The sequence below is a fragment of the Protomyctophum parallelum genome (assembly GCF_964188405.1).
Source record: "Protomyctophum parallelum genome assembly, chromosome: 5".
Classification (NCBI taxonomy): domain Eukaryota; kingdom Metazoa; phylum Chordata; class Actinopteri; order Myctophiformes; family Myctophidae; genus Protomyctophum; species Protomyctophum parallelum.
The window spans coordinates 18,045,829-18,068,634 of NC_139702.1; the positions used below are offsets into that span (position 1 = coordinate 18,045,829).

The 22,806-nt window shown below is 43.4% G+C and overlaps 1 protein-coding gene across 2 annotated transcripts in view; it reads right to left on the reverse strand.

Annotated features, from left to right (window-relative positions):
- Window positions 1-22,110, reverse strand: part of LOC310859480 (phospholipid-transporting ATPase ABCA1-like) — a 61,104-nt gene extending 38,994 nt beyond the window's left edge. For both annotated transcript variants that reach the window (XM_083766038.1, XM_083766037.1), the window contains exons 1-7: window positions 21,974-22,110; window positions 17,674-17,776; window positions 15,685-15,778; window positions 13,229-13,370; window positions 12,849-12,967; window positions 6,245-6,366; window positions 2,479-2,670 (exon numbers count right to left, since the gene is read on the reverse strand). In XM_083766038.1, coding sequence (XP_083622164.1) covers window positions 2,479-2,670; window positions 6,245-6,366; window positions 12,849-12,967; window positions 13,229-13,370; window positions 15,685-15,778; window positions 17,674-17,739 — 735 coding nt within the window. In that variant the 5' untranslated portion in view covers window positions 17,740-17,776; window positions 21,974-22,110. The remainder of the gene's footprint in view (window positions 1-2,478; window positions 2,671-6,244; window positions 6,367-12,848; window positions 12,968-13,228; window positions 13,371-15,684; window positions 15,779-17,673; window positions 17,777-21,973) is intronic.
- Between the last annotated feature and the right edge of the window lie 696 nt (window positions 22,111-22,806).

The following is a 22,806-nucleotide window of genomic DNA, read 5'->3' on the forward strand; positions in this document are numbered from 1 at the left end:
CGTTCACGACGGACGACGCTCATGCGCGTTCAACGGCAGCGCGTTCATGTGTTTGGGGCCACTCACCATTGCAATCCGTCCCAGAATGCACTCTGTTCCTACCAGGAAGGAGGAGTGAATCCGCCTCATGCGCTTTTGAGCAACTCAATGCAAGTGGATGGGAGGAGAACTCGGGTGTCTTCTCTATAGATATATATACTCTATGGTTCAAACGCACAGCAAGGAATGGGTTATTATTGCTGTGCTAACAATGAACAAGAAGAATGGCAATGAGGTCAAAGGTGAAGGTGGAGGGGCAGCTAAAAAGACCAACATGCAGGTCAAACACGGGTTTAACCCGCTATGTGTGTTTGATGTATGTGTTGCTGTCTATCACATATCATAACGTCTATGTCGGGTGGAAACCTCACATGTCCAAAACTGTGACATTTCAGGATTCAAATTCAAAAGTAGCAAAAGTCACAGATCTACAAGGCTAGATCTACTGTGGTCAAGCAGAGCGTTCCATTCCCGAAAACACACAAAAACGTTAGAAGAATTTGGAGATAAGAGGTTTCTGCCCGACAGCTGCTGGAATGTATGAGTCTCAACACAGTGCAGGTGTCACTGAAGGGCAGCACAGGAATAGTTCACGATCATGTGTTGATCTATGGAGAGCAGCAATTTGTTGTGACAGGAGGCGGTGAGGTTTTGCGCTGAGTCCCAAGTGGCAAAACAGTCAGAAGGTCGCTGGTCGGTTCACCCCCCCCCCCCCCCCCCCAATCTATTTTTTAATGATAGTGTGATAGTGTTACTTGTCAATAGCAGCACATAATAGCATTTGGTTAGCAAACACTGAGAAGTATTTGTGAAAGGATAATGACTTATGCTGTCATATTCCTTCTCCCCCCTCCATCTCTCTCTCTCTGCCTCTAACTCATGCACCCCGTCTCTCTCGTCGCCTCCAGATGACAAAGACGGAGCACAATGTTCTCATTACCCCATGCCAAAATCCTCCATCGTGATTCACACTTGGGTCACATGATATACGGGTCTAGGAGAGTGAGCGTTGGAGGAGGTGGGGGGGGGGAAGGTGAACAGGCTGCAGTGTGGTCTGGAGGAAACAGAAGAAGTGAGAAAGGAGAAAGTTGCGCGCGCGGAGACACGAGAAGACCTGCGTGGGGGGGGACGTTAATTTCAGGCCCCGGCATGTAATGTTTGTGAAATTAATGAGGGGGTCTTTTCTGTCCAAAGTCTCAGTCGGCACAGAGCTGGAGAGGATCACTCTGCTGCCTTTGTCTGCCATCACACAATGTTAACATCAGTGTCAATGCCTCCCATTGTCCCGGTACTGTAATGAGAGGTCCTAATGACAGCTCTGTGAAGAACTTGTGCACACATTTATTTGTGTGTGTGTGTGTGTGTGTGTGTGTGTGTGTGTGTGTGTGTGTGTGTGTGTGTGTGTGTGTGTGTGTGTGTGTGTGTGTGTGTGTGTGTGTGTGTGTGTGACACGCACATAACGCTCGCTCATATGACAAATATGCTCATGCTAGTGTAAGAATGAAGCTTTTCTAAATCGTGTCTGAATGTCACCCCTCTGTGTAAAAGAAGCACACATTCCATTGGTCTGCGAATCATTTGGCAAACTGATGAAAGGCAGAGAAGTGTTAGCGGGAGATGGATTCATGTTTATACATGTTTATACATGTTTATACATGGACAACAGCAAACATATTCACGTGATGTTTTCCATACAGCAGTGACATAATTTGCGTCCTCACTTTTGTCTTCTAGGTTTGTGTTTACACAGACCCTCAAAGCTGGACATAGGAGGGGCTAGGGCCCCTCAAACATAATATGGAGATAGGAGGTTTCCTCCCGACAGCGACGATAATGTATTTCTGAAGTCAGCAGTATTTTAAACTGATTTTGGATGACAGTGTCCAGTGTGTTTTTTTCAGTTTTTTGCTGACTGTGCCAAGTGAGTGTGTTTCTAGCCAGTGGTCATGCAACGTGCTGCTGCTGTGTTGAAACAACAGACTACAGCAAGGGGGGGGGGGGGATGTGGGGGGGAGTGGAGCGTGATGTTGTACTTTTTGGCTCAAACAGGAAGAGAAGTGGAATCACGCCTGGTCCCAGTGGAGACAGATCAGTTCCTGCGATGGTGAAACAGATTCATCACACTTTGCAACGCACCAGTGAAAAGGTCAGGGGTCAGGGGAACATATATGAGCCTGAAGTCTTTCCTTTCTTCTTCTTCTTCTTTTTTTACCCAGAGGATCAGAAGTCTGTCTGACTCCGGCTTCACAGGATTTATGAATAAATCATGTTAATAATGAGACACAGGGAACTAAACTTAAGGCTAGAACTAGAAGCTACAAGGTATATGTTTATAGAGCTTAAGTGGTTACTGTGTGTGGTTGTTTTCAGCTTTAGCCAGATGTAAGAAGAGAGAGCTCCAAGAAAGAAAGAAAAAACTAAACAGACAGCACAACTCACGCGTATGGGTTTGAGGAAGTCCAGGTTTGACAGGAAGTGGCTCTGGGCCCGGTCCAGCCACTCACTGGTGGAGTTGCAGATGATCTCCTGAGTGAGACGAGACACGTTCCCGTCGGCAATGGTCACAAACTCCTCCAGAGACGTGGTGTTGCACAGGTCTCTGAGGTGGAACCCAAAGCCTTTGATCAGCACCTGTAGGGGGGAGAGACAGACAGAGAGGGGGGGGGGGGGGGACGTAGAGAGAGAGAGAGTGTGTAAGCCACTGTATCCCAAACAGTGGGTCAGGACCCATCTTTGAGTTGCGGACCAATTATCGTGATAACATTTCTCTTCGTTTCTGTTTCCTACATTTAGGCAAATGCCTATAATCTCTCTTTTGGGTCTCGAGCTAAAAGGTTTGGGAACCACTGCTGTAAGCACCCCGTCTAACATAAACTAGTCCGCTGAACGCAACAATACAGCTTCAGCAAAGTATTGAATATAAAATGTAAAGGTTACAGAAATTGCAGATAAGTATACTGGCCTATCATATAATATATAAAAAATAAAGTGTCTATATGTGTTCTGCATACTTGGCTGCTGGGTCGCAAGACAAATTTCAGTGTGAACTGGCAATAAAGTACTATATCATATATCAGCAAAAAAGGTTAGGGGTTAAGTGTCTTGCCCAGAGACAGCTTCAGGCATTGCCGGGAACAGGGCCTTCTCCCAGGTGGCCTCTCTACCATTCAGCTATGGCCGCCCCAAATGAAATGTCCTTAGACCTTGACCTCTAGAGTTTGCCAAGGTCATATCCGTTACTACTCCTTCCTGTGTGACGGGAGCACTTGTAAGCATTTATTTTGATCAGAAACAAACTCTTATTTTGAATGGTTTTATGTCCCTCCTTATTGGTCCCGCACAGTAACATATCCTGTGAGAGAAGCCTGTCTCTTATTTTTAGGATTTTATACATTTGATTTGATACACAGAACAGAACTGAGGCACATGCTGGAGGCATGTGCGTTTGGACACACACACACACACACACACACACACACACACGCACGCACGCACGATTCATAGATCAACCGCTCTCTTTGTGTTCCAAAACCCCAGCTAAACAGAGATTCCTTCTGCTGGGACAGAAGCAAGATGTTCCACATGCAGGCACCCAGAAGCTGCAGCAAACATCATAAAGGCGCGCGCACGCGCACACACGCACACGCACACACACACACACACACACACACGCACACGCACACAAACACAAATAAACGTCCATGGCTACAGTGGGTTACATCAAGCAGATCAAATGTAATCCAGACATGTTTTCTCTTCGGTTTATTTAATTACATCTTTCATGCTCTTTTATTTTCCCAGCTTTTCCATCGAAAGACCGGAGGCGCATCTAAACTCTGGTGCAACTACGGCCAAATTCATATTTTCAATCAAAGCAGATAAACTGCTCTCTCTCTCTCCCTCGTGTGCGTGTGCGTGTGTCCGTGCGCGCGTGTGCATTTACTGTGACACGCGTGCGGTGGGTGTCTGAGACTGAGACCCACTCTCTGCACATGAGGAGAGACATCGGGGGAGGGTTTAGTCATATGACCAAAGCAGAGAGACATCGGGGGGAGGGTTTAGTCATATGACCAAAGCAGACCACCAGAGGAGCAGCGACCAGCACAAACAAATGAGAAGAAGAGGGGGAGGGGGGAGGAAGAGGAAAGGAGGAGGAGAGTGCCATATACCAAATACAGAGAAAGGAAAAGAGAAAGGAAATCTGACAGGAAAGGTGACACCAAGTAGTACAGTGTCAGTTCAGGCCCATTTGACTAATCATCCAGGGTTGAAGTGGTTGACCCCCTAACTGCTTCCCAGGTGCCGTATCAATGGCTGCCACTGTTCCTAATGGTTAGGATGGGCAAAACTGTTCCTAAGTTAGGATGGGCAAAACACTGTTCCTAATAGTTAAGATGGGCAAAACACTGTTCCTAATAGTTAGGATGGGCAAAACTGTTCCTAGTTAGGATAGGCAAAACTGTTCCTAGTTAGGATGGGCAAAACACTGTTCCTAATAGTTAGGATGGGCAAAACACTGTTCCTAGTTAGGATGGGCAAAACACTGTTCCTAATAGTTAGGATGGGCAAAACACTGTTCCTAATAGTTAGGATGGGCAAAACACTGTTCCTAGTTAGGATGGGCAAAACACTGTTCCTAATAGTTAGGATGGGCAAAACACTGTTCCTAATAGTTAGGATGGGCAAAACACTGTTCCTAATAGTTAGGATGGGCAAAACACTGTTCCTAATGGTTAGGATGGGCAAAACTGTTCCTAAGTTAGGATGGGCAAAACACTGTTCCTAATAGTTAAGATGGGCAAAACACTGTTCCTAATAGTTAGGATGGGCAAAACTGTTCCTAGTTAGGATAGGCAAAACTGTTCCTAGTTAGGATGGGCAAAACACTGTTCCTAATAGTTAGGATGGGCAAAACACTGTTCCTAGTTAGGATGGGCAAAACACTGTTCCTAATAGTTAGGATGGGCAAAACACTGTTCCTAATAGTTAGGATGGGCAAAACACTGTTCCTAGTTAGGATGGGCAAAACACTGTTCCTAATAGTTAGGATGGGCAAAACACTGTTCCTAATAGTTAGGATGGGCAAAACACTGTTCCTAATAGTTAGGATGGGCAAAACACTGTTCCTAATAGTTAGGATGGGCAAACTGTTCCTAATAGTTAGGATGGGTAAAACACAGAGGACAAATTCTGCTCTCGTGCAAATGTACTATCATAGCATAAATAAACTAGAAAAAGTGCCCTTCCGGGCACAGGTCTCCACCAGGTTATCCACAGATCCGTGCAGTTAGAGGTAAAAACACTTTTTGGCCAGTTATAGCGCCACCTTGAGGCTGAGTTGAAATTGTTCATGTGGCATTTCGTCCTCGGCCTAGTGGGAATGTGGGTGCACAATTTCACGGAAATCACGCGATGTGTTCATGATTTGCAGCATTTTGTTTGAAACTGAGCACTCCTGTGAACTTTGGAAGCCAATCTTAACCAATCAGGATGGAGTCTGATAAATCTGAAAGACCTGTTTCGTTGAATGGCTCTAGAGAGACTGTGTACCAATTTGCGTGATGTTTGGACAAAATCTGTAGGTGTACTGTGCAAAAACTTGTTTTGCACAAAGCGGCCTCCTGGTGGCGCTATAACAGGCCGTTCTGGAAAGTTTGGGGCAGAGGTTCATCGTTGGCATCCAGGGAGTGTGTGTGCAAAATTTGGCATCGACCGGGTTGTTTTGCACAAAGCGGCCTCCTGGTGGCGCTATAACAGGCCGTTCTGGAAAGTTTGGGGCAGAGGTTCATCGTTGGCATCCAGGGAGTGTGTGTGCAAAATATGGCATCGACCGGGTTAACGGTGGCCGAGATTAGCTGTTCACGGACACACACACGGACACACACACACACGGACACACACACGGACGGACGGAGTGCAAAACATGCTCTCCCCACATGCCTTCGGCCTGGTGGAGACAATAACAACGACACAACATGAGCAACGAGAGAGGTGAGGAAAGGGACACATTTTGTCCTGGAGCACCATCCTTAACCCGCCCCTCAAGCCAGCCATGGGGATTTGACTGCTGGGGGTATGAAGAGCTCACAGGGTGGGCAGCGCTGCTCTCGTCTGGTCACTGTGACGTATGCATGCAGCTCTCGTCTGGTCACTGTGACGTATGCATGCATCAGAAACTGGCAGAATTTCCGAGCATTTCCTTTACCTTTTCCAGATTGACGTCAGCCTCTACGATCTGTCTCATGGCGTGATGGGGAAGCGAGGCGTTGTGGTGGAGGAAGTGGGACAAGGTTTCGTTGTCTTTCAAGAAGTCCTTCAACTTGAATCCTGTAACATGACACAGACAGAGAGGCGACATTAAACAGGGCATGCTAATGTTCAAAACACCACATGCAGGCATGTAGAACAGAACTTATTTTTTATTTATTATTCAAGGACCCCATAACTCTGAGACATTTGGAACCCCTTCAAGGAAATCTGTGTAGAACATATGTAGAAGAATGTATGGGTTGAGTAAAGACAAGATTTTAAACATATTTCTTAATAGAGAGGGGACAACAAGAATGGCAAGAGTGTCTGGAGTGTCTGGTGGACTGGGATTTTATCCCAGTTCAGCAGGAAGCACATATATAAAGCTACAAGCCTGGGACTTATTTAAAATAAATTAAATGTTACACATTGTAGATTTAAGAGCTATGACAGTGTTTCAACAAAGACCGGCCATGAACTTCACCACCAATGAATTTAATTAAAGCGTTGTTTACATAGAAACCAACAACAGAGAAATAATGCAAAGAAAACAACCCATTATGATTCCTTCCCAATCCAATGACTTCATTAGATAAAAATGACTTCATGACTGACACCCGCTTGTTTGTGCTGCTTCTGTATTCAACATTCCGAGGGAGTCAAACCAGCACTGAAAACCAGTTTGAGTCAGTGCTGTGGTCAAAACACACACACAAAGACACACGCACGCACACACACACACGCACGCCATGCACGCACTCACACAACTACATAATGTTTTCTTTTCAACTCAGCAGTTTGCACTCAGTTGGGGTTACTGTAGTGCGTTCCACACTGATCCAAATACTGGTCCACCAGTGTGTGTGTGTGTGTGTGTGTGTGTGTGTGTGTGCGCGTGCGTGTGTGACATTATGCAACCCCAGGTTGCCACGGTGGAACAACCAGGGAGTGTTAATGAGGTCTAATCAGCCTCCCCACGGGAGGAAACTACATCTCCCATGACACATTTGCAGCCTGGGGCCATTGGGAATAAGCAGGATAACCTGGAGTAACAGAGGCGCACTAATGTTACCTCATTGTGTCGGTACATTCGGTACATACGAACATAACACAGGACTGTACGGTACATATGAAAATAACACTAATGTTAACTCATTGTGTAGGTACGTTCGGTAAATACGAACATAACACAGGACTGTACGGTACATATGAAAATAACACTAATGTTACCTCATTGTGTAGGTACGTTCGGTAAATACGAACATAACACAGGACTGCAGGGTTGAGGGAACACAGGGCCTAATCTGACCCTGCTGTAGTTATGCTCACATTCACACTACAAAGATTCTATTCATGCACTCCGGTGGACACAAACTTGACAGTGTGTGGTACACCTCACCGCAACACCAGCAATCTTTTACTGGAAGCAGCACATTGTCTGTTGGTGCGTGTGTGTGTGTGTGTGTGTGTGCGCGCGTGCGTTTGTGCGCGCCTGCGTGCGTGCGTGCGTGCAGGGCCAGGCGCTTTCATTCCCGTGTGTCTTGACAATCTTCGTTATACACGTCTATACTGTACATGCGAGGATGACTGCTGAGCCGTGGCTATTCTATTCCTGTCTAACCGGAATCTTACCCAGTCAGCAGCAGCCACACCAGCCTCAGCATCACTATGTGAGCTGCCGATTAGTGGGCCCTATACTGCCATGGCAAGCATGTGTGCGTGCGTGCGTGAATGCTGGTATCATGGGATAGGGTTAAAATTGGCAAAAAATAAAAATGGCATTTGTCTGTGTCACATGAAATGTTGGGTTTCAAAGCCTCCACTTCAGAGTGTGCGCTCCCCCCTGTGCCTTTCAGCAAGCACACACACACACACGTCATCAAATGGAGTCTTTGTAACGATCCCACCAGTCTACTCTAAATGTCACCAAGACATTTAGCATTTCACCAAGAAAGGCTCAAATAAAATAAATGTGCCCCATAATTATGTGCTCTATCATCTTCAGAGCAGACACAAACGACACTATTCAAAGACACTATTTTAATGGAATTAAAACGTTCTCTTCCTACTCTCAACCCTGGATAAACGTTCATTCTATCTATTGGCATCCATCTGCCCTATCATTCCCAAACCGTTCACTATCAAATAAGGCCTCCTGTACTATGAGCCACGTAGTCACTGATCTATCTGCTGTATCATTGACAGACTTATCTCTCACCGTGGGCTTTGTAAATCTCATCCACAGTGCTGATAAGTCCAAGCTTATATTATCATTCTGAGGCTAGGCCACACAATGTTATTTCAATGGTCACTTTTGAGACAGAATCACTGACTAGTGCTTAAACTATTTGTTGTATGTGTGGCTTGTACTGTACTTTGTTCTTTGGGGTGTTGACTTGTATTGACTGTTTTTGTTTTGTCTCAGTGTCAACATATAGTTTTGTTCTGTCGTGTTGCCTGTCATGGCCGCCGACAGGACTCTTTTATCTCAGTGGGACCTATCCTGTTTAAAAGAAACAACAAAGAAAATCTTCTGACCCTGCTGATATCCTATTATAATTAAGGGAAGGCAGTGTCACTCTCTCTTCCGTATTCATCTCCTCACTGGCTTGTGCAATTGATCTCAACTCGCACACAAAATTGACCATTAGCATTATTCAGACCGGGAGGAAGCCAGATTTCCACTTCAGCCCTAATTCAAGCTGTTCATTATTCAGACCGGGAGGAAGCCAGATTTCCACTTCAGCCCTAATTCAAGCTGTTCATTATTCAGCCCTAATTCAAGCTGTTCATAATTCAAGCTGTTCATTAGCGTTTTTTTTGGAACTCTGTTATAGCTCTATGACCGCAGTTTGTGCCATTACTGCACATGCACAGCCACAGGGTCTGTTGTCATGGTTACGCTCCTCTGGCTATGGGATGTACTCTTATATCACCGTCCCAACCAGTGGCCACAGGCCAGTCCCCGGGTGTAGACTTGGTTGTGGGCTGCAGCTCTCGGTGCTAAATAATAGCGCGAGTGATGTGTGTGTAGCTGTAGATTATTTAGTCTGGCATTTCAATACAACAGACTGAGTGCTTATTATGTGCGATCTCAGCATGTGTGAGAAAGTCAGCGCTGACGCTAATGTGCCCATCTCAAGTTGATCTCTTAACTCACACTGCCGCAGACTGTCTGTCTGTCTCACCAGCTGTCCTCAATCAATGCCATCATATTAACGTGCAAGACCGCAACAAACTTGGTCTCTTAAAGTTTAACTAAGCCTATAGGCTATATTGTGCATAACCCACAAGCTGCAAATACTTTTGACTGCACACATCACCGGGTATGGACTAGTATGAATTATTAACCGACACGCGAGGTGCCCCACTCACTTTGATCTGCACCATCTATAGACGGGAGAGGCTATTTCTGAAGCGTCTCCGGTCTAATGAGCTCCTTGTTCAAGCCAAGAGTGTGGATTTCTAAATTCTATGTCTTATTTCTGCCAGCTGTCCACCAGTGTATTCCCTTGTGCGGTTTAAAATAAAGTAGAATATATACTGCAAGTGAACACTACATTTTAAACGCTCAATGGCAAGGGAGAGCATAAATGCGTCGTTAAGCTAAAGTGGACATATATACACATTGGTTTCCTTTGCCACACTCGTACATTTCGTTTTTATTTGTTCAGTCTGCCGCACGATTAGGCTGGAAGGAACCAAAGATGGCAGATAAGATACAGAGGTCTAACAATGTCCCAGTTTACTAACAAACATCACACAGCTGGAAGGAACACAGAGGAAAGGGCCACAAGGGGAGGACATCTTACGTCAAAAACAAAATGACGAGTTCCTCCCTAGGGGTACGAACAGGAGAGGTCATACATTCTGGATGAATGTGGGGGCAAGGTCGTGAATTTTAAGATTATGAATATTATTATCTCTACTGATGTCCTTCGGTGATATTCTCCTTAGACCAAAGAAACAAAGGCAAAACATGACATGCTTTCATAGGTTTCATTAAAAAGGCCTGTTAATCAGGGTCGAGGTGGGGGTGAGGGATCAAACCCATCTGTTAATCTGTTCTAATTAGAGCAGTGAATCGTCCAATTCACAGAAATTAACTCACACATGTCAACACGGATACAGAACTGCATCACAAATTGATCAGACTGCAGTAGCCTACAAAGAATCTACCATGGATTGATTACACACACACACACACACACACACACTCACACACACACTGAGCTTGCAGATCTGCAATTTTAAAGTAGCGCACCGAGTGCCACGCTACGAGCTTGTAGATCTGCCATTTATGAAAAATCGTTAAAATGTGAATAAATATTCTTTCAGAGTGAAGGTTTTTAACTCAAATCTTTGCTTCCAGGGGGTTCCTGGAGCAACATATTTTTAGATGGCGGTCTGTGGCGAATTACATATCATTTTTGGGGTCCTCGACATGAAACATTGAGCACCACTGATATAGAATCATAGGTATTTCGGAAAACTGTCAGGATTAAGAAGACATTTTAAATTTCGATGTCAGGCCTAAATGAGTTAAGTCAAGTCAAAGAGTATAGAGAGTGAGAAATCAAGGCGCTGTCACTGTAGAAGGATGACCTTTCTGCGATCTGAACCATTGAAGGGCACCCTGATGCTCTGATTCCTGCTCCATGTAGATCAGTAGAAGTAAACTGCAGAGCTACCAACCTGCACACATTTTGTGTACCAACCACGCAATTCTAGGTGTCTATACGCCTAGAATTGCGTGGTTGGTACACAAAATGTGTGCAGGTTGGCAGCTCTGCAACTGCCACACCACAGTTCACCATCCTAACAATATATATATATTCCACAGCTGGCAGTGTACAGTTATCTGTAATCTGATAATGCTTGGGTATGTGACCTGATAGTGTAAACAGGAAGTAGCAAAATTCCAGCCGCAGAGTACACCCCCCCCCCACACACACGCACACACAAAAAAAACAGTCTAGTTTAAATGCCCGGTCGTTGAGATCTGTATCCTGTTGCTTAGGGTGGTATGAAGATGGGGCGGGGGGGGGGGGGGGGAGAGAGAGAGAGAGAGCGAGAGAGAGAGAGAGAGAGAGAGAAATGCAGGGCAATCAGCCCAGGACTGCCTGGCAGTGAGCGATAAGGAAGGCAGAGGTCACTCCCTCCGTGTCTGCAGTCCATGTTAGCCTTCAGACACTGAAGGCTAAAGTGGTTTTCCTGCCAAGGACCCCCACACATTGACATATATCGGCCCGCAGACCCCCACACATTGACACATATCGGCCAACAGACCCACATCCCCACAGACCCCCACACATTGACACATATCGGCCCATGCACAGACTCCCATCCCACACATTGACACATATGGGCCCACAGACCCCCATCCCCAAGGACCCCCACACATTGACACATACCGGCCCACAGACACCCATCCCCAAGGACCCCCACACATTGACACATACCGGCCCACAGACACCCATCCCCAAGGACCCCCACACATTGACACATACCGGCCCACAGACCCCCATCCCCAAGCAAATACTTTTGTTGTGATTCTCCTCAACCAAGGGCCCCCAGTTTGATTTGCATCCGGCCACAATTCCCCATGTGATGTTTTTTTCTTTTCTTTCTTTTTTATTTATTTTTAATCTGTGGGAACCCAATCAACACTACACTGTAGTAGCGTCAGTGTTAATTTAACTCTGAGGGTGTACAAATGGAACAAAATTCGTTCCAGTTGTACACTCTCGTTACAGACACATAAGGGTCCATTTTGGTTCATAAACAATTTGAGGAGACGATATTCATTATGATATCTAATTCTGCCTGCCTCAGCAGAGCCAGCTAGCACCCTTTAAACATGACCCTAAAATAGTAAAGCTGGTGTGTGTGTGTGCGCGTGCGTGCGTGCGTGTGTGTGTGTGTGTGCGTGCGTGCGTGCGTGCATGTGCGTGTGTGTGTGGGAGAGCACGCCGGTGGGCATGGTTGCATTTGCACGATCACAGATCCACGTCCTCCCATAAACTTTGTCAAGATTAATTACATCCCATGGTGCAGTCTGGCTGCGCTGCACAATGTCTTAAAGCAATAGTGTATAAAGGTCAAACAAACAGGAACAGATGTGATTAAATACAGGTCAGAATGTTCAGTAAACAATCTTCATGTCATACTGAGAGCACCATTTCTGGTAATGTCATTGCTTGTAAAGAAGACAAAGTAAGATTAAGGAACGTAGTAGCCTTGGGGACCAACGGTTCCCAGACACATCTCCTGTTTCTGCAGCACGAGGCAGCTTGATGTACAGATACACCCTCTGGACATGACACTAGTAGGTCACAAGGATTTAACCTGGCAATCCAACCCTTGATGCTGAGTGCCAAGCAGAGAGGCATTTGGTCCCATTTTCATGACACGGCTGGGGATTAAACCCCAGTCCATACTTCCAGTGCGGACACTCGCTTACGAGGCCGCTGAGCTGGTATAAATGAACACAAAGCAACAGTATGTGTGTTGTTTTCCATAGGAGATTGCAAGATTAGTGTGTATACTTTCGTTCTTACCTGGTGCATTCTTCTGCAGTTTCCTGAGCGCCCTCACCAGACCTTTGAACCCCTCAAAGCTCTTATCGTTCTGACTGTACAACAGTATCTTCTTCACATCAATGAACAGACGAGAGACGCTGATGAGAACGACAAAAGCTAATTAATGAAATGACTGGAAACAGGAATGAGATATACTGTAAACAACTTTCCAAACTGCAACTGAAATTCTCAAATATCATACTTGATGCATTTATCAGAGAAATTTATACAACATCTGTTGCTTGGTGATTTATTTCAAGCTATGAATTCTATGAATTCACTCAGTTCTACTAAAGGGCAAACCGTTGAACTGGGTGCAGTGTGTATTGGAGGAATATCGAGGAATAACGGCCACTCACATTGAATCGTTGAAGTTTCCCACCACTCCAGGACTCTCTCCCGGGGTGGAATGACGGAAGCAGGGGTTGTTTGCATTGCAGATGATACCCTGTACCCATGGCAGGGTGCCTGCCGAGGGCATGGCCTTGTTGGGGAAATGGCCTAGAAAAAGAAAGAGGGGGAAGTATACAGGTCAGAATTACCAAGCAAGAGTCCCAGTGACGGGTCTTGTTTTAGCCTGCTAGTTATCAATTTTACCATGCTTCAGTTTCATCTTTGGATCTTGTCTTTGTCTCAGTGATTGCTGGTTAGTTTAGTTTTTGCACTCTTGGCCCTTGACAAGTAGACAATGATGAGGGCTGTAAATGAGTGTCCCAGATGAGCTCAATAACGGTCAACATGTCTTTGGCAACAGTCACTCTACAGCTAATGTGTCTCAGAATACAGCACTGCATGGAATATGTCTCAAAGATTTACTTAAACCAGTGGTTCTCAAGCGTTTTATTATCAAGGACTCCTGTAACTCTGAGAGTGTACAAGGGTCCCTGAGGGTCCCTGGACGCCAATTTGAGAACCACTGACTTAAACGATACAAGAGAGTGGAGAAATGTACAGAACATCATAAATGAACACTGGCTCCATATTCCTACATTACGCCAATGTGGTCCATTACCAGTGGATTTACACCATTCATCTTTTGGCTGACCATGTAAAAAAGCCCTAAAACTTTGTCTTTACAGCTGTCTTATCAACGAATGACTCTGCTACTGTTTACAGTGTGTTTACTATCGAAGTGAATGTGATAAGGATTAGAGGAGAGATGGGTGGTCTGGAGGTTGGCCTGACATTAACTTGTGATACAGTTTCTGGTCTCTAATGTGGTCAACAAAATGGACATGAGTGAAGTAAAAATGGTGGCAGTTTGGACCTTGGTTATTGTGCGTGCGTGGGTCTTGTGTTTGCAAGCAGGAGGCCTAAGCCACCATGGGGAACTCACATGAGATAATCAACTCCGCCAGCTGACCGCTGAGCTGGTCAGCTGCCTCCAGTAAACGTATCGATGGGTTCACAGAGAAATATGGCAAGCCTACTATAGCCCAGTGACAAACTACTGACAGCCGCCATCTTACAAACACCTTGAGATAGCATCCAAGATATTATATGAATGTGTTACAGTATTATGTGTCATCTGATTAAACAGATGAGGGACGTTCAGTATTCATGAGCAGTTGAGTGAGAGAACTTGCATTTTAGGATAGATTATATTCACAGTAGTATTCACTCAAACTTCTTATTTCTTTTTTTTCATTTTTATTTTTTCATTTCAAAGACCCCCATAACTCTCAGAGTTAAAAGGGTCTATTTGGAAACATGTTTTTCATGTCATAACTTTCTTTTGTGGGTTAAATACAAAATGGGATGAGGTGTTGAGAAAAAATAATAGTCAGACACAGAGAAGTAAACGTTACTAAAATGGTAAGTAAAAACAGAAAGTCTAATTTGAAGTTAATTTAACAAAAAAAGGACATAACAAACCCTGTTTAAACTTAAAGATATAGAAACAAGGATATTTATTTTGGTATATCCTGTACAATTCTATGCCCAGCCAGTCTAGTATCTGAAGCACCTTTCAAATTAAATTTATTTTTATTTTTTCCCCCTCCTCCTTTTTCTTTATATAACTCAGGCCTAGTGCAGTGTTTGTGCAGCATATTGTGAATCTGTTTGATACAGAACAGCCCTTCCACTTTCTTTACGGCAAAAGCATAAGCTGCCCTTGTCGTGGTGACTGGTCAGGTTTATCTATCTGCATTGTTGTTCTTTCACAGGACCTTCAGGACAAAACACTCTCTTCCAGTAACTAAGGAGGAAGAGGCACCGGATGGCTGTTTGTCCTTCATTCTGTGTGAAATCCGTGCCATTCACAGAACTGTGTACTTTCGAGATTAGAACACAAGGATACACGTGATAAAGAACAACCGAGTACTTTAAGAGTCCTTTGTGAAAGAGTGTGTTTACGCTAATAGGAGCACCCCTGTGGTCCTTTTGAGGAAACTATATAGTTCTCCTTTTTGTTAGTTTGCGTGATCAAATTATGAAATGTTCTTTCGCTAATGGGTCTTCATTTAATGATGTCAATGTTTTCATACCATCTGTCTCCAGAAAGAACAGATGTCTTTACTGTTGTTAACCCTGCCCCCTACTTTAGACTGAGATATGTGTATATGAATGAATTGATTTATAAGCAATTTAATTAATTGAATTAAGGCTTAATATACTGTAGAGTCCATGCACTACTGTTCCAAGTATCATATCAATCCATCTATGGATCCATCCAATGTTGTTACTGCAGCAATGTAATCAGGCACTCCATTAAATAACAAAAACAAAAGCACAACAATACTCTGTTGATAAATAAAGGGAGCTGAGAGCCTACAATAAAGCTTAAATCTGTAAGACAATCTGTAAGACTTACATTCGTGCTGTTCGTAGGGAGGGTAGTGCATCCGTACGGAAATGAGGATGAAAAAGATGAACAGAGGCCAGACGATCTCGATCAGTAGCTGGGTCTGTGAGGAGGGTAAAGCACAAGAGAAGAGGCATGAGAGGAAGATGGTGTGAAGGGGAGACAGCAGTCTGTAAAAACGCCATGAGAGACAGCACAGAGCGGCGTCCTTAAAGGACGGACAGTTTTTCCTTCTTCTTTCTGTTGGCTTTTAAAACACCTACATGTATCAGATGGCTTCAAACTGACAACAATAAAGCCTGAATTATACTTTGTTGTGTGGTGGTGGTGCTGCAAACACGCAGCTATATGCAACTACTCACAACCGTTTGGTTGCAAGGAGTTGCATGGGGAATCATTGGTGCGGTTTGGGCCTAAAAGCGAACAAGTCAATGTGTCACGTGTGTGAGCTTGAAGATTTTATATTTTCAGTGGACATTCCGATTCATATGAACTTCCATTGGGTTTCCAAAATAATAATTTAAAAAGCCTTGTTGATCATCTCATAACATAGCTACAGTAGTAGACAGCTATAATGTCCAGTAGCTATGTTACTTATGGGTATCTTTCTCCCAGATAAGCCATCAATGTTATACATTTTAAGTCACGTAGTAGTTAGCCTTTAATAACTACAAAATGAAAAATTAACAACCAACTGGATGTGTAGATGCAGGGAATATTTTCACAAGAGAGAAGATGTCTGCGTTGGATCTGCTCAAAACAGATGCAACTTTTTCAAATGGCATCTAAACCTCTAAGATCACCAGCTGAGCTCTTCTGACATAGAAGAACTGGGTCACTAGCTTGCACATGTGGTGGGGTGTTCAGCTGTTGTACACAGTAATCCCACATTTGAGTCTGTTATATATGGGTTAATTGAGCATGTGTACGAGAGAGAGAGAGAGAGAGCGAGAGAGAGAGCAGTGAAACAGTAATTGAGAACTTTGTGTATGGACTTGAAAGTAAACTCTAGAGTAGACCACTGGGAAATTATAGGACTGGATTTGTTCTAGCCTCGATCACATCGACACAGTGCACATTTGCGGGCTGTGTGTGTGTATAATAAGTCAATAATAAGTCTTTGTCTCAACAACTTGAACCCTATACAGTTTGTTGACCGGGTCAACCCGAATTCTGTAGATCTGCTAGTATTTCCCTCAGTTAATATACGCTTGTAGATCTGCTATTTTTGTTTGGCCCCGAATAGGGACACTATAGTGTCAAGTGGTTAAGAAATATTTAAATATACAACATTGCTATTGACAATTCTATATCATCAACCAAATCCGGTGTAGTAAACGTGTTGTGGAGGTTGTGTCTATGTGTGTGGCTTGATGTGACTTGATTCTGTAAAAGCAGAAACCACTGTAGACAGTGAGTGTAGTGTAGCTAGCCACCCACATATCGATGTGTCATTATGTTTGACCGGCTCACAATGCTCAGTGAATTCTGTGTGGTTTTCACTCTCAATGGTTGACCTGAATTGTTTCTATTGTAAGTCTTTGCCTTCCCGTTGAAGCTATGCGTATTGAAAAAAAATACCACGTGTTAAGGACTGATGATATTACCACGTGTTAAGGACTGATGATATTACCATGTGTTAAGGACTGATGATATTACCATGGCTAGTCAGTAGTAGTCACTGTAAGTGGTAAATGTGATTCATGAATCATCATCAAAGCCAGTGGTTCTAAAAGTCTTTAATTTCAAGGACACCCATACTGAGTGTACATATGGAACCAAATGGAGCCGTACATCAAGGAACCCTGGGCCCCATTTTGAGAGCCAATGATCAAAGCATGTGTTGATGGCCTAGATCTCTTTACTTGCTTTTATTGGTTGATTCCATTCCTTCACCAATCGCTGTTCTAACGGCAGAGATTATTCACTGCCAAAATGTAAAGTGTCATCCCATTTGAGAGATACTGAATGATAATAATAATCCCTTCTGTGACTTACAGTCTGTCTCCGCCGGTAGGTGAAGTTCTTCCACAGCAGTAAGCCCAGCTGAGTAGAGACTGCCATGTCGCAACCTCACTGGACTGCTGCCGGCAGCTCCCAACTGTGAAACAAAGATCAGTCACCATTAGACACTGAAGCCCCTATATACTTTGTAGTAGAACATATAACAAAAATACTTGATCTATGCTTCTAGATCGTTTTAGATTTTTGGAAATAAAGGGGGAAAAATGATTAGGCCTATTCATAGTTTTTAAATCATTATGTTTGTTCCCCAAAATAGGGACCTCACAATGTACAACAGACCTCACAAAGTCACAAAGATGAGATGGGATCAACTAACTAATTATAAAATGGTGTTGGCTTGCACTGCAGGAAAGGGGAAAAAACACACAAAAACGAAACTCAAAACAAGGTCAGCTAATCTCTAGCTAATCTAACGAGATGAGAGTTGTTTGTTAGTGACACACTTTTTGACTGACTCCCTCAAACTTTGCTACTTCCAAGTTTAGACTTTATTAGACAAACATCAACTTATTTTGTTTGACAAAAGCGATAATGCCATAAAATGACAAAAACAACAACAACTGGATACAAATACAGAAAGTCAGCTGTAGGACAAAATATAAAGTTACTAAGAACCAGATCCACAAGCTTTGAGTTTGTAGATCTGCTACTTTTGCTATATTTGAAAATGAATTTCAATCCTGAAAAGTAGTTTTGGACAGTTTCGGCTTCCACCCGACAGATTAAATGCAAAATCATCACCACGATTCAAACTAGAAAACCGGGTTTATTGAATCACACGGGACAGTAAGTAACCAATACAAATTTAAAAAAGGAAATTACTGATAATCATGAATGTCGGAAGACAAACGAGAATTACTCTTCATACCTGTAGTAGATCAACCAGGAGCACAAGCACAGTCTGTATTATTATGGTAATGATCACTAACAAGTGGTCACGAGTCAAGTACTCTTGATGTAAGACACCCACCACCGTATTTTAACCAATGTACTGTAAGTGGGTGGGTGGGCTGATGGTAGCGGTGTGTGCGTTGTGTGTGTGTGTGTGTGTGTGTGTGTGTGTGTGTGTGTGTGTGTGTGTGTGTGAGAGAGTGGTGTGAGTGGGTGTCTAAAAACTACATTGGAAGCATGTGGCGCAGACCTTTATCATTGGCCTTTTCTGCCAACACGCAATGTCCATATTTGAGCAACATGTCCTGTTGTTGAATCTTAGAAAGGTGACAGTAAGTAAAGCAGCTGTCTATGCGTCTGTTCATTCAATAGTCCTCCCATGCAATATTGATCACAACATTCAGTCAGGTCCATACTGATCCATACTCAAGTTAAGACCGAAATTCACAACTAAAACATCATTACTATTAATACTCCACTGACAATTAACCCCTAAAAGCTCATCATGACAATCTGAGCAGCCATCCGCTGCGTGTATGTAGGACTGCATTTATGTAGTGCCTTTGTCCAAAGTGCTTTACAACGTATTTCACATTTTCACCCATACAGCAGAGGAAACCATGCAAAGCACCAACATGCTCATCGGGAGCAGATTAAGGGTTAAGTCTTGCTCAAGGGCACTTCTGCATGCAAGTAGGAGGAGCCAGAGATCGAATCGATGCAATTCCCGGCATGCTCTAACTTCTGAGCTGCTGCCGCCAACAGAACTTTGGAAGGTGAATTTCACAATTTGATCAATTTGATTTAATCATCAAAGCAATCCTGTTCAATTTCCAGTCTATGTAGGCCTACCAGTATTACAAAGTAGAATGAGAAACCCCCAGTGTCATGAGGGTATTGAGGGTTTCTCCTGAATTTCAAAAGTAGTAAACTGTTGACCTGTCTTGGCACTGGCAGATGCCAGCAATAAGCAAGTTACGCATTTTAACATTAAATGTATAGTGTCCTGATATGTGAGTCCCAATGTGACAAATGATTAAACTTCACATTTGTTTTCCCCTTGGTAACTGCAGATCATATTAGAAGAAAAAAAAATCAAGAAATAGCTAAATAAATATTAAGGAATGTGATGAGGAAACCACCACCTGAGAAGCATTTCCTTATATCCTTACATTTCCATATCCTTTTCATCATAGCCTCCTACAATATCCTAAATACAAACATGAATAAATAATGGCTGTTTTCACTGTCGCAATAAAACACAAACAGGGACTTGGACCTCCAAACAGTTTAACACCCACACTTTGGCACAGACATATATGGTTCTCCTCTCGCTCAAGTGATTTTATCTAAAAAATATTTTTAAATACGGTGTGACTCTGAAGGAGTCTAATCGTCTAGATTCTATAGAACACGAGTTCAATTTTGAATTACAGACATTAACTTGTAGAGTATATCTACATTCCAGTATTAATAATACTTAATTACTTGGGTAAGTAAAACGTGTGTAGGCCAGATTTCTTGTAGACACTGCTTTTATTCATGTTTTAGAAGTAGGCCTAACTTTAATTAGGCTAATGAAATGGATTTGGTTCAGACAGTGGACCCCCTCCCACCCCCTACCTGAGGAACCCTGGGGTCCCGGACCTGACCCCACATTGAGAAACAAATCAACCAGAAATTAACGCATTGTCAGCACATGGAGTGTCAAGAAAGGGAACGGTCACATTTGCTCACGAGTCCTCTGATGCAATCAGTTTGAACAACGTAGTGAGTCACTCAATGCTATGTAAATGTGCACTTGTAGTAGGCTAAACACAAAAATGATCGTTTCCAAAGAACTACAGCGGAAACAGGCCGATGTTTTCGAACACAACAAGCATAATTTCATTCAATCTTCAATAACCCTTTTTTGCGTGGGCCTCAGCCCATTACCCAAATAATATTTGCATATTAACACTATGCCGCAAAATGAGATGGAAGCTCATTGACATAGGTGCAATGTTGCAGTGCATTTTTGAGATTTTATATAGCCTGGGGATTTCATCCTTTTGATAATCAACAATTTAAAGTCCCATTTAATTATAGTAGGTAGGCCTACATCATGAAGTGGACCGTTGGATGTAGGCTAAATACACTCGTTATGTATCACTTGATAAATAACAACAGCTACGACGACTGCATTAGACCTACAAGCTGGGTAGCTTGAGCTTCAGAGATCTTGAGATTTTGTTTTGCTTTTTTGCAAGCGAGCACCGACACCCTCGGACACCGTGGATAGAATTACCGTGGATAGAACTCCGTGGTACCACGGACGGACCGTGGCACCAATAGGAGTTCTATGCTGCCTAAATGGTGCAAAGCCAACTGCGCCCCTATTGGTAGATCATGAATATGACCAATTCCTGTACTTGTTTACTAAAACCTCGCTCACGTGCCACACAGTATTACACATTTATTTATTTATTTACATCGAGGACTTTCAACCATTGCCTATACTGGAAACACCAAACTGATCAATTCTGACATGAAGCAGTAGCCTATTCAATAAAAAAAATCCTGTTGATTACATTGACTTTGATTCGTTCGTGGATGGTGCTTTGATAGCCCATCAATAGGCCTATCATTCCGCAAATGTGCACCACGATGAATGAAATCGACCAGTAATATAAACGATTGTCACTTCAACACCAACGTATAACTAAAATAATCACTTAAAACAAATATTGCAGCGCAAAACATGCACCAACCCCGTTGGAATCGTAATTATCGTAACAAAACCCGAAAAAAACCACTTGACAGTCATACAGACTCGTTCCTTTTCGTCACACAAGCATCGCTCTTCACCTGCGACCCGGTGTTGATAAAACCAGTGAAATAAACACGTTGAAAATGCTTCTAAACTTCGTCTGCGGCTCCTCTATTGTTCCAGTAAATGAACCGGGGTTACTGTCGGTCATTGTCAGCGCAGCTCCGCTCTTCAATGAAAACGACCCACAGATGCTTTGGTCAAAAAGACAAACCGCTTCGCTGGCGTTTATTTCCTTCTTATAACGATATAATATATATAAAAAATAAATAACGCTTTAACGCCACCTTCAATGTCACAGTCATTCAGCACTGTGATTGTTCAACAGTCATAGGCTACGACCGACGTTAATTAAAAAGGCTCTATAACTCATGGTAGCTGTTGCTTTGTCCAAAAAACATCAAGACTAGGCTATTGGAAATAGTCTTAAAACACACTCGGTGAATGGATTTCAAGCTAAGCTGTATATGCCTACATGGATATATGTTAAAAACGCATGTTTTCATTTGTGAAACGAGTGATGACACGGTAACAACAAAGAAACATAAACAAACAAACAACTCCGGTACTCACCAACCGTTATCCTTTAAGCGTTGTTTTCCTGCTCTCATAAATTTGTAATCCCTTGGTCAAGGAGAAAGCTTAAGAAAAATGACACTTTCTCCGTCTTTTGTGTGTCCCTCTCAGCTCTCCCTCAGCTGTTAACTGTATCTGTTTCACACACAACTGTCCCCCCCCCCCCACAGGCTTTTATACCAGTGCTGAGAGAGAGGAGAGGAGAGCCGAGGAGAGAGGAGGAGGTAACTATCGGTCACACGGAGGAGAGACTGTGTTTATTACTGCTGCCGTATAAGGCAAGCACGTGCCCGGTCAGAACATACATTAAGGGGACCATCACACTACACACTCACTGTATGTATCATATCATGTTATCATATCATAATGTTATAACATGTTATATAGCCTATGTGTTTTGTATATATTGTGTTTTCATCATGTATTATGTATATGATCACAAACATACAGACACAGTATAGGCGCTATAGACACATATATACCGTACATGCATAGCCTACATGATGCAGGGACATCAGGGCTATACAACATGGGAGCTAGTTCTCTTGGCGTGGCTTGTTGCTTCTTGCCTGGTCTACTGAGTTGGAGATCAGGGTTCGACTCCGGCTCAGGGTGCTAAATGTTACAATACATACATACATATTATTATAAAGTCAGTGTATCACTCAAAATCCTCATACATGGGAAAGCCCCCATATATGCATGGTGCCCAGGTATCTCGTGACATCATCAGTGATGGAGATCGCTGATGTCATAGTAAATGTGACCTACTGTCGCAATTAAGCCCATATATGGACCTGGAGATCCCTGATGTCATCAATATTGGCCAG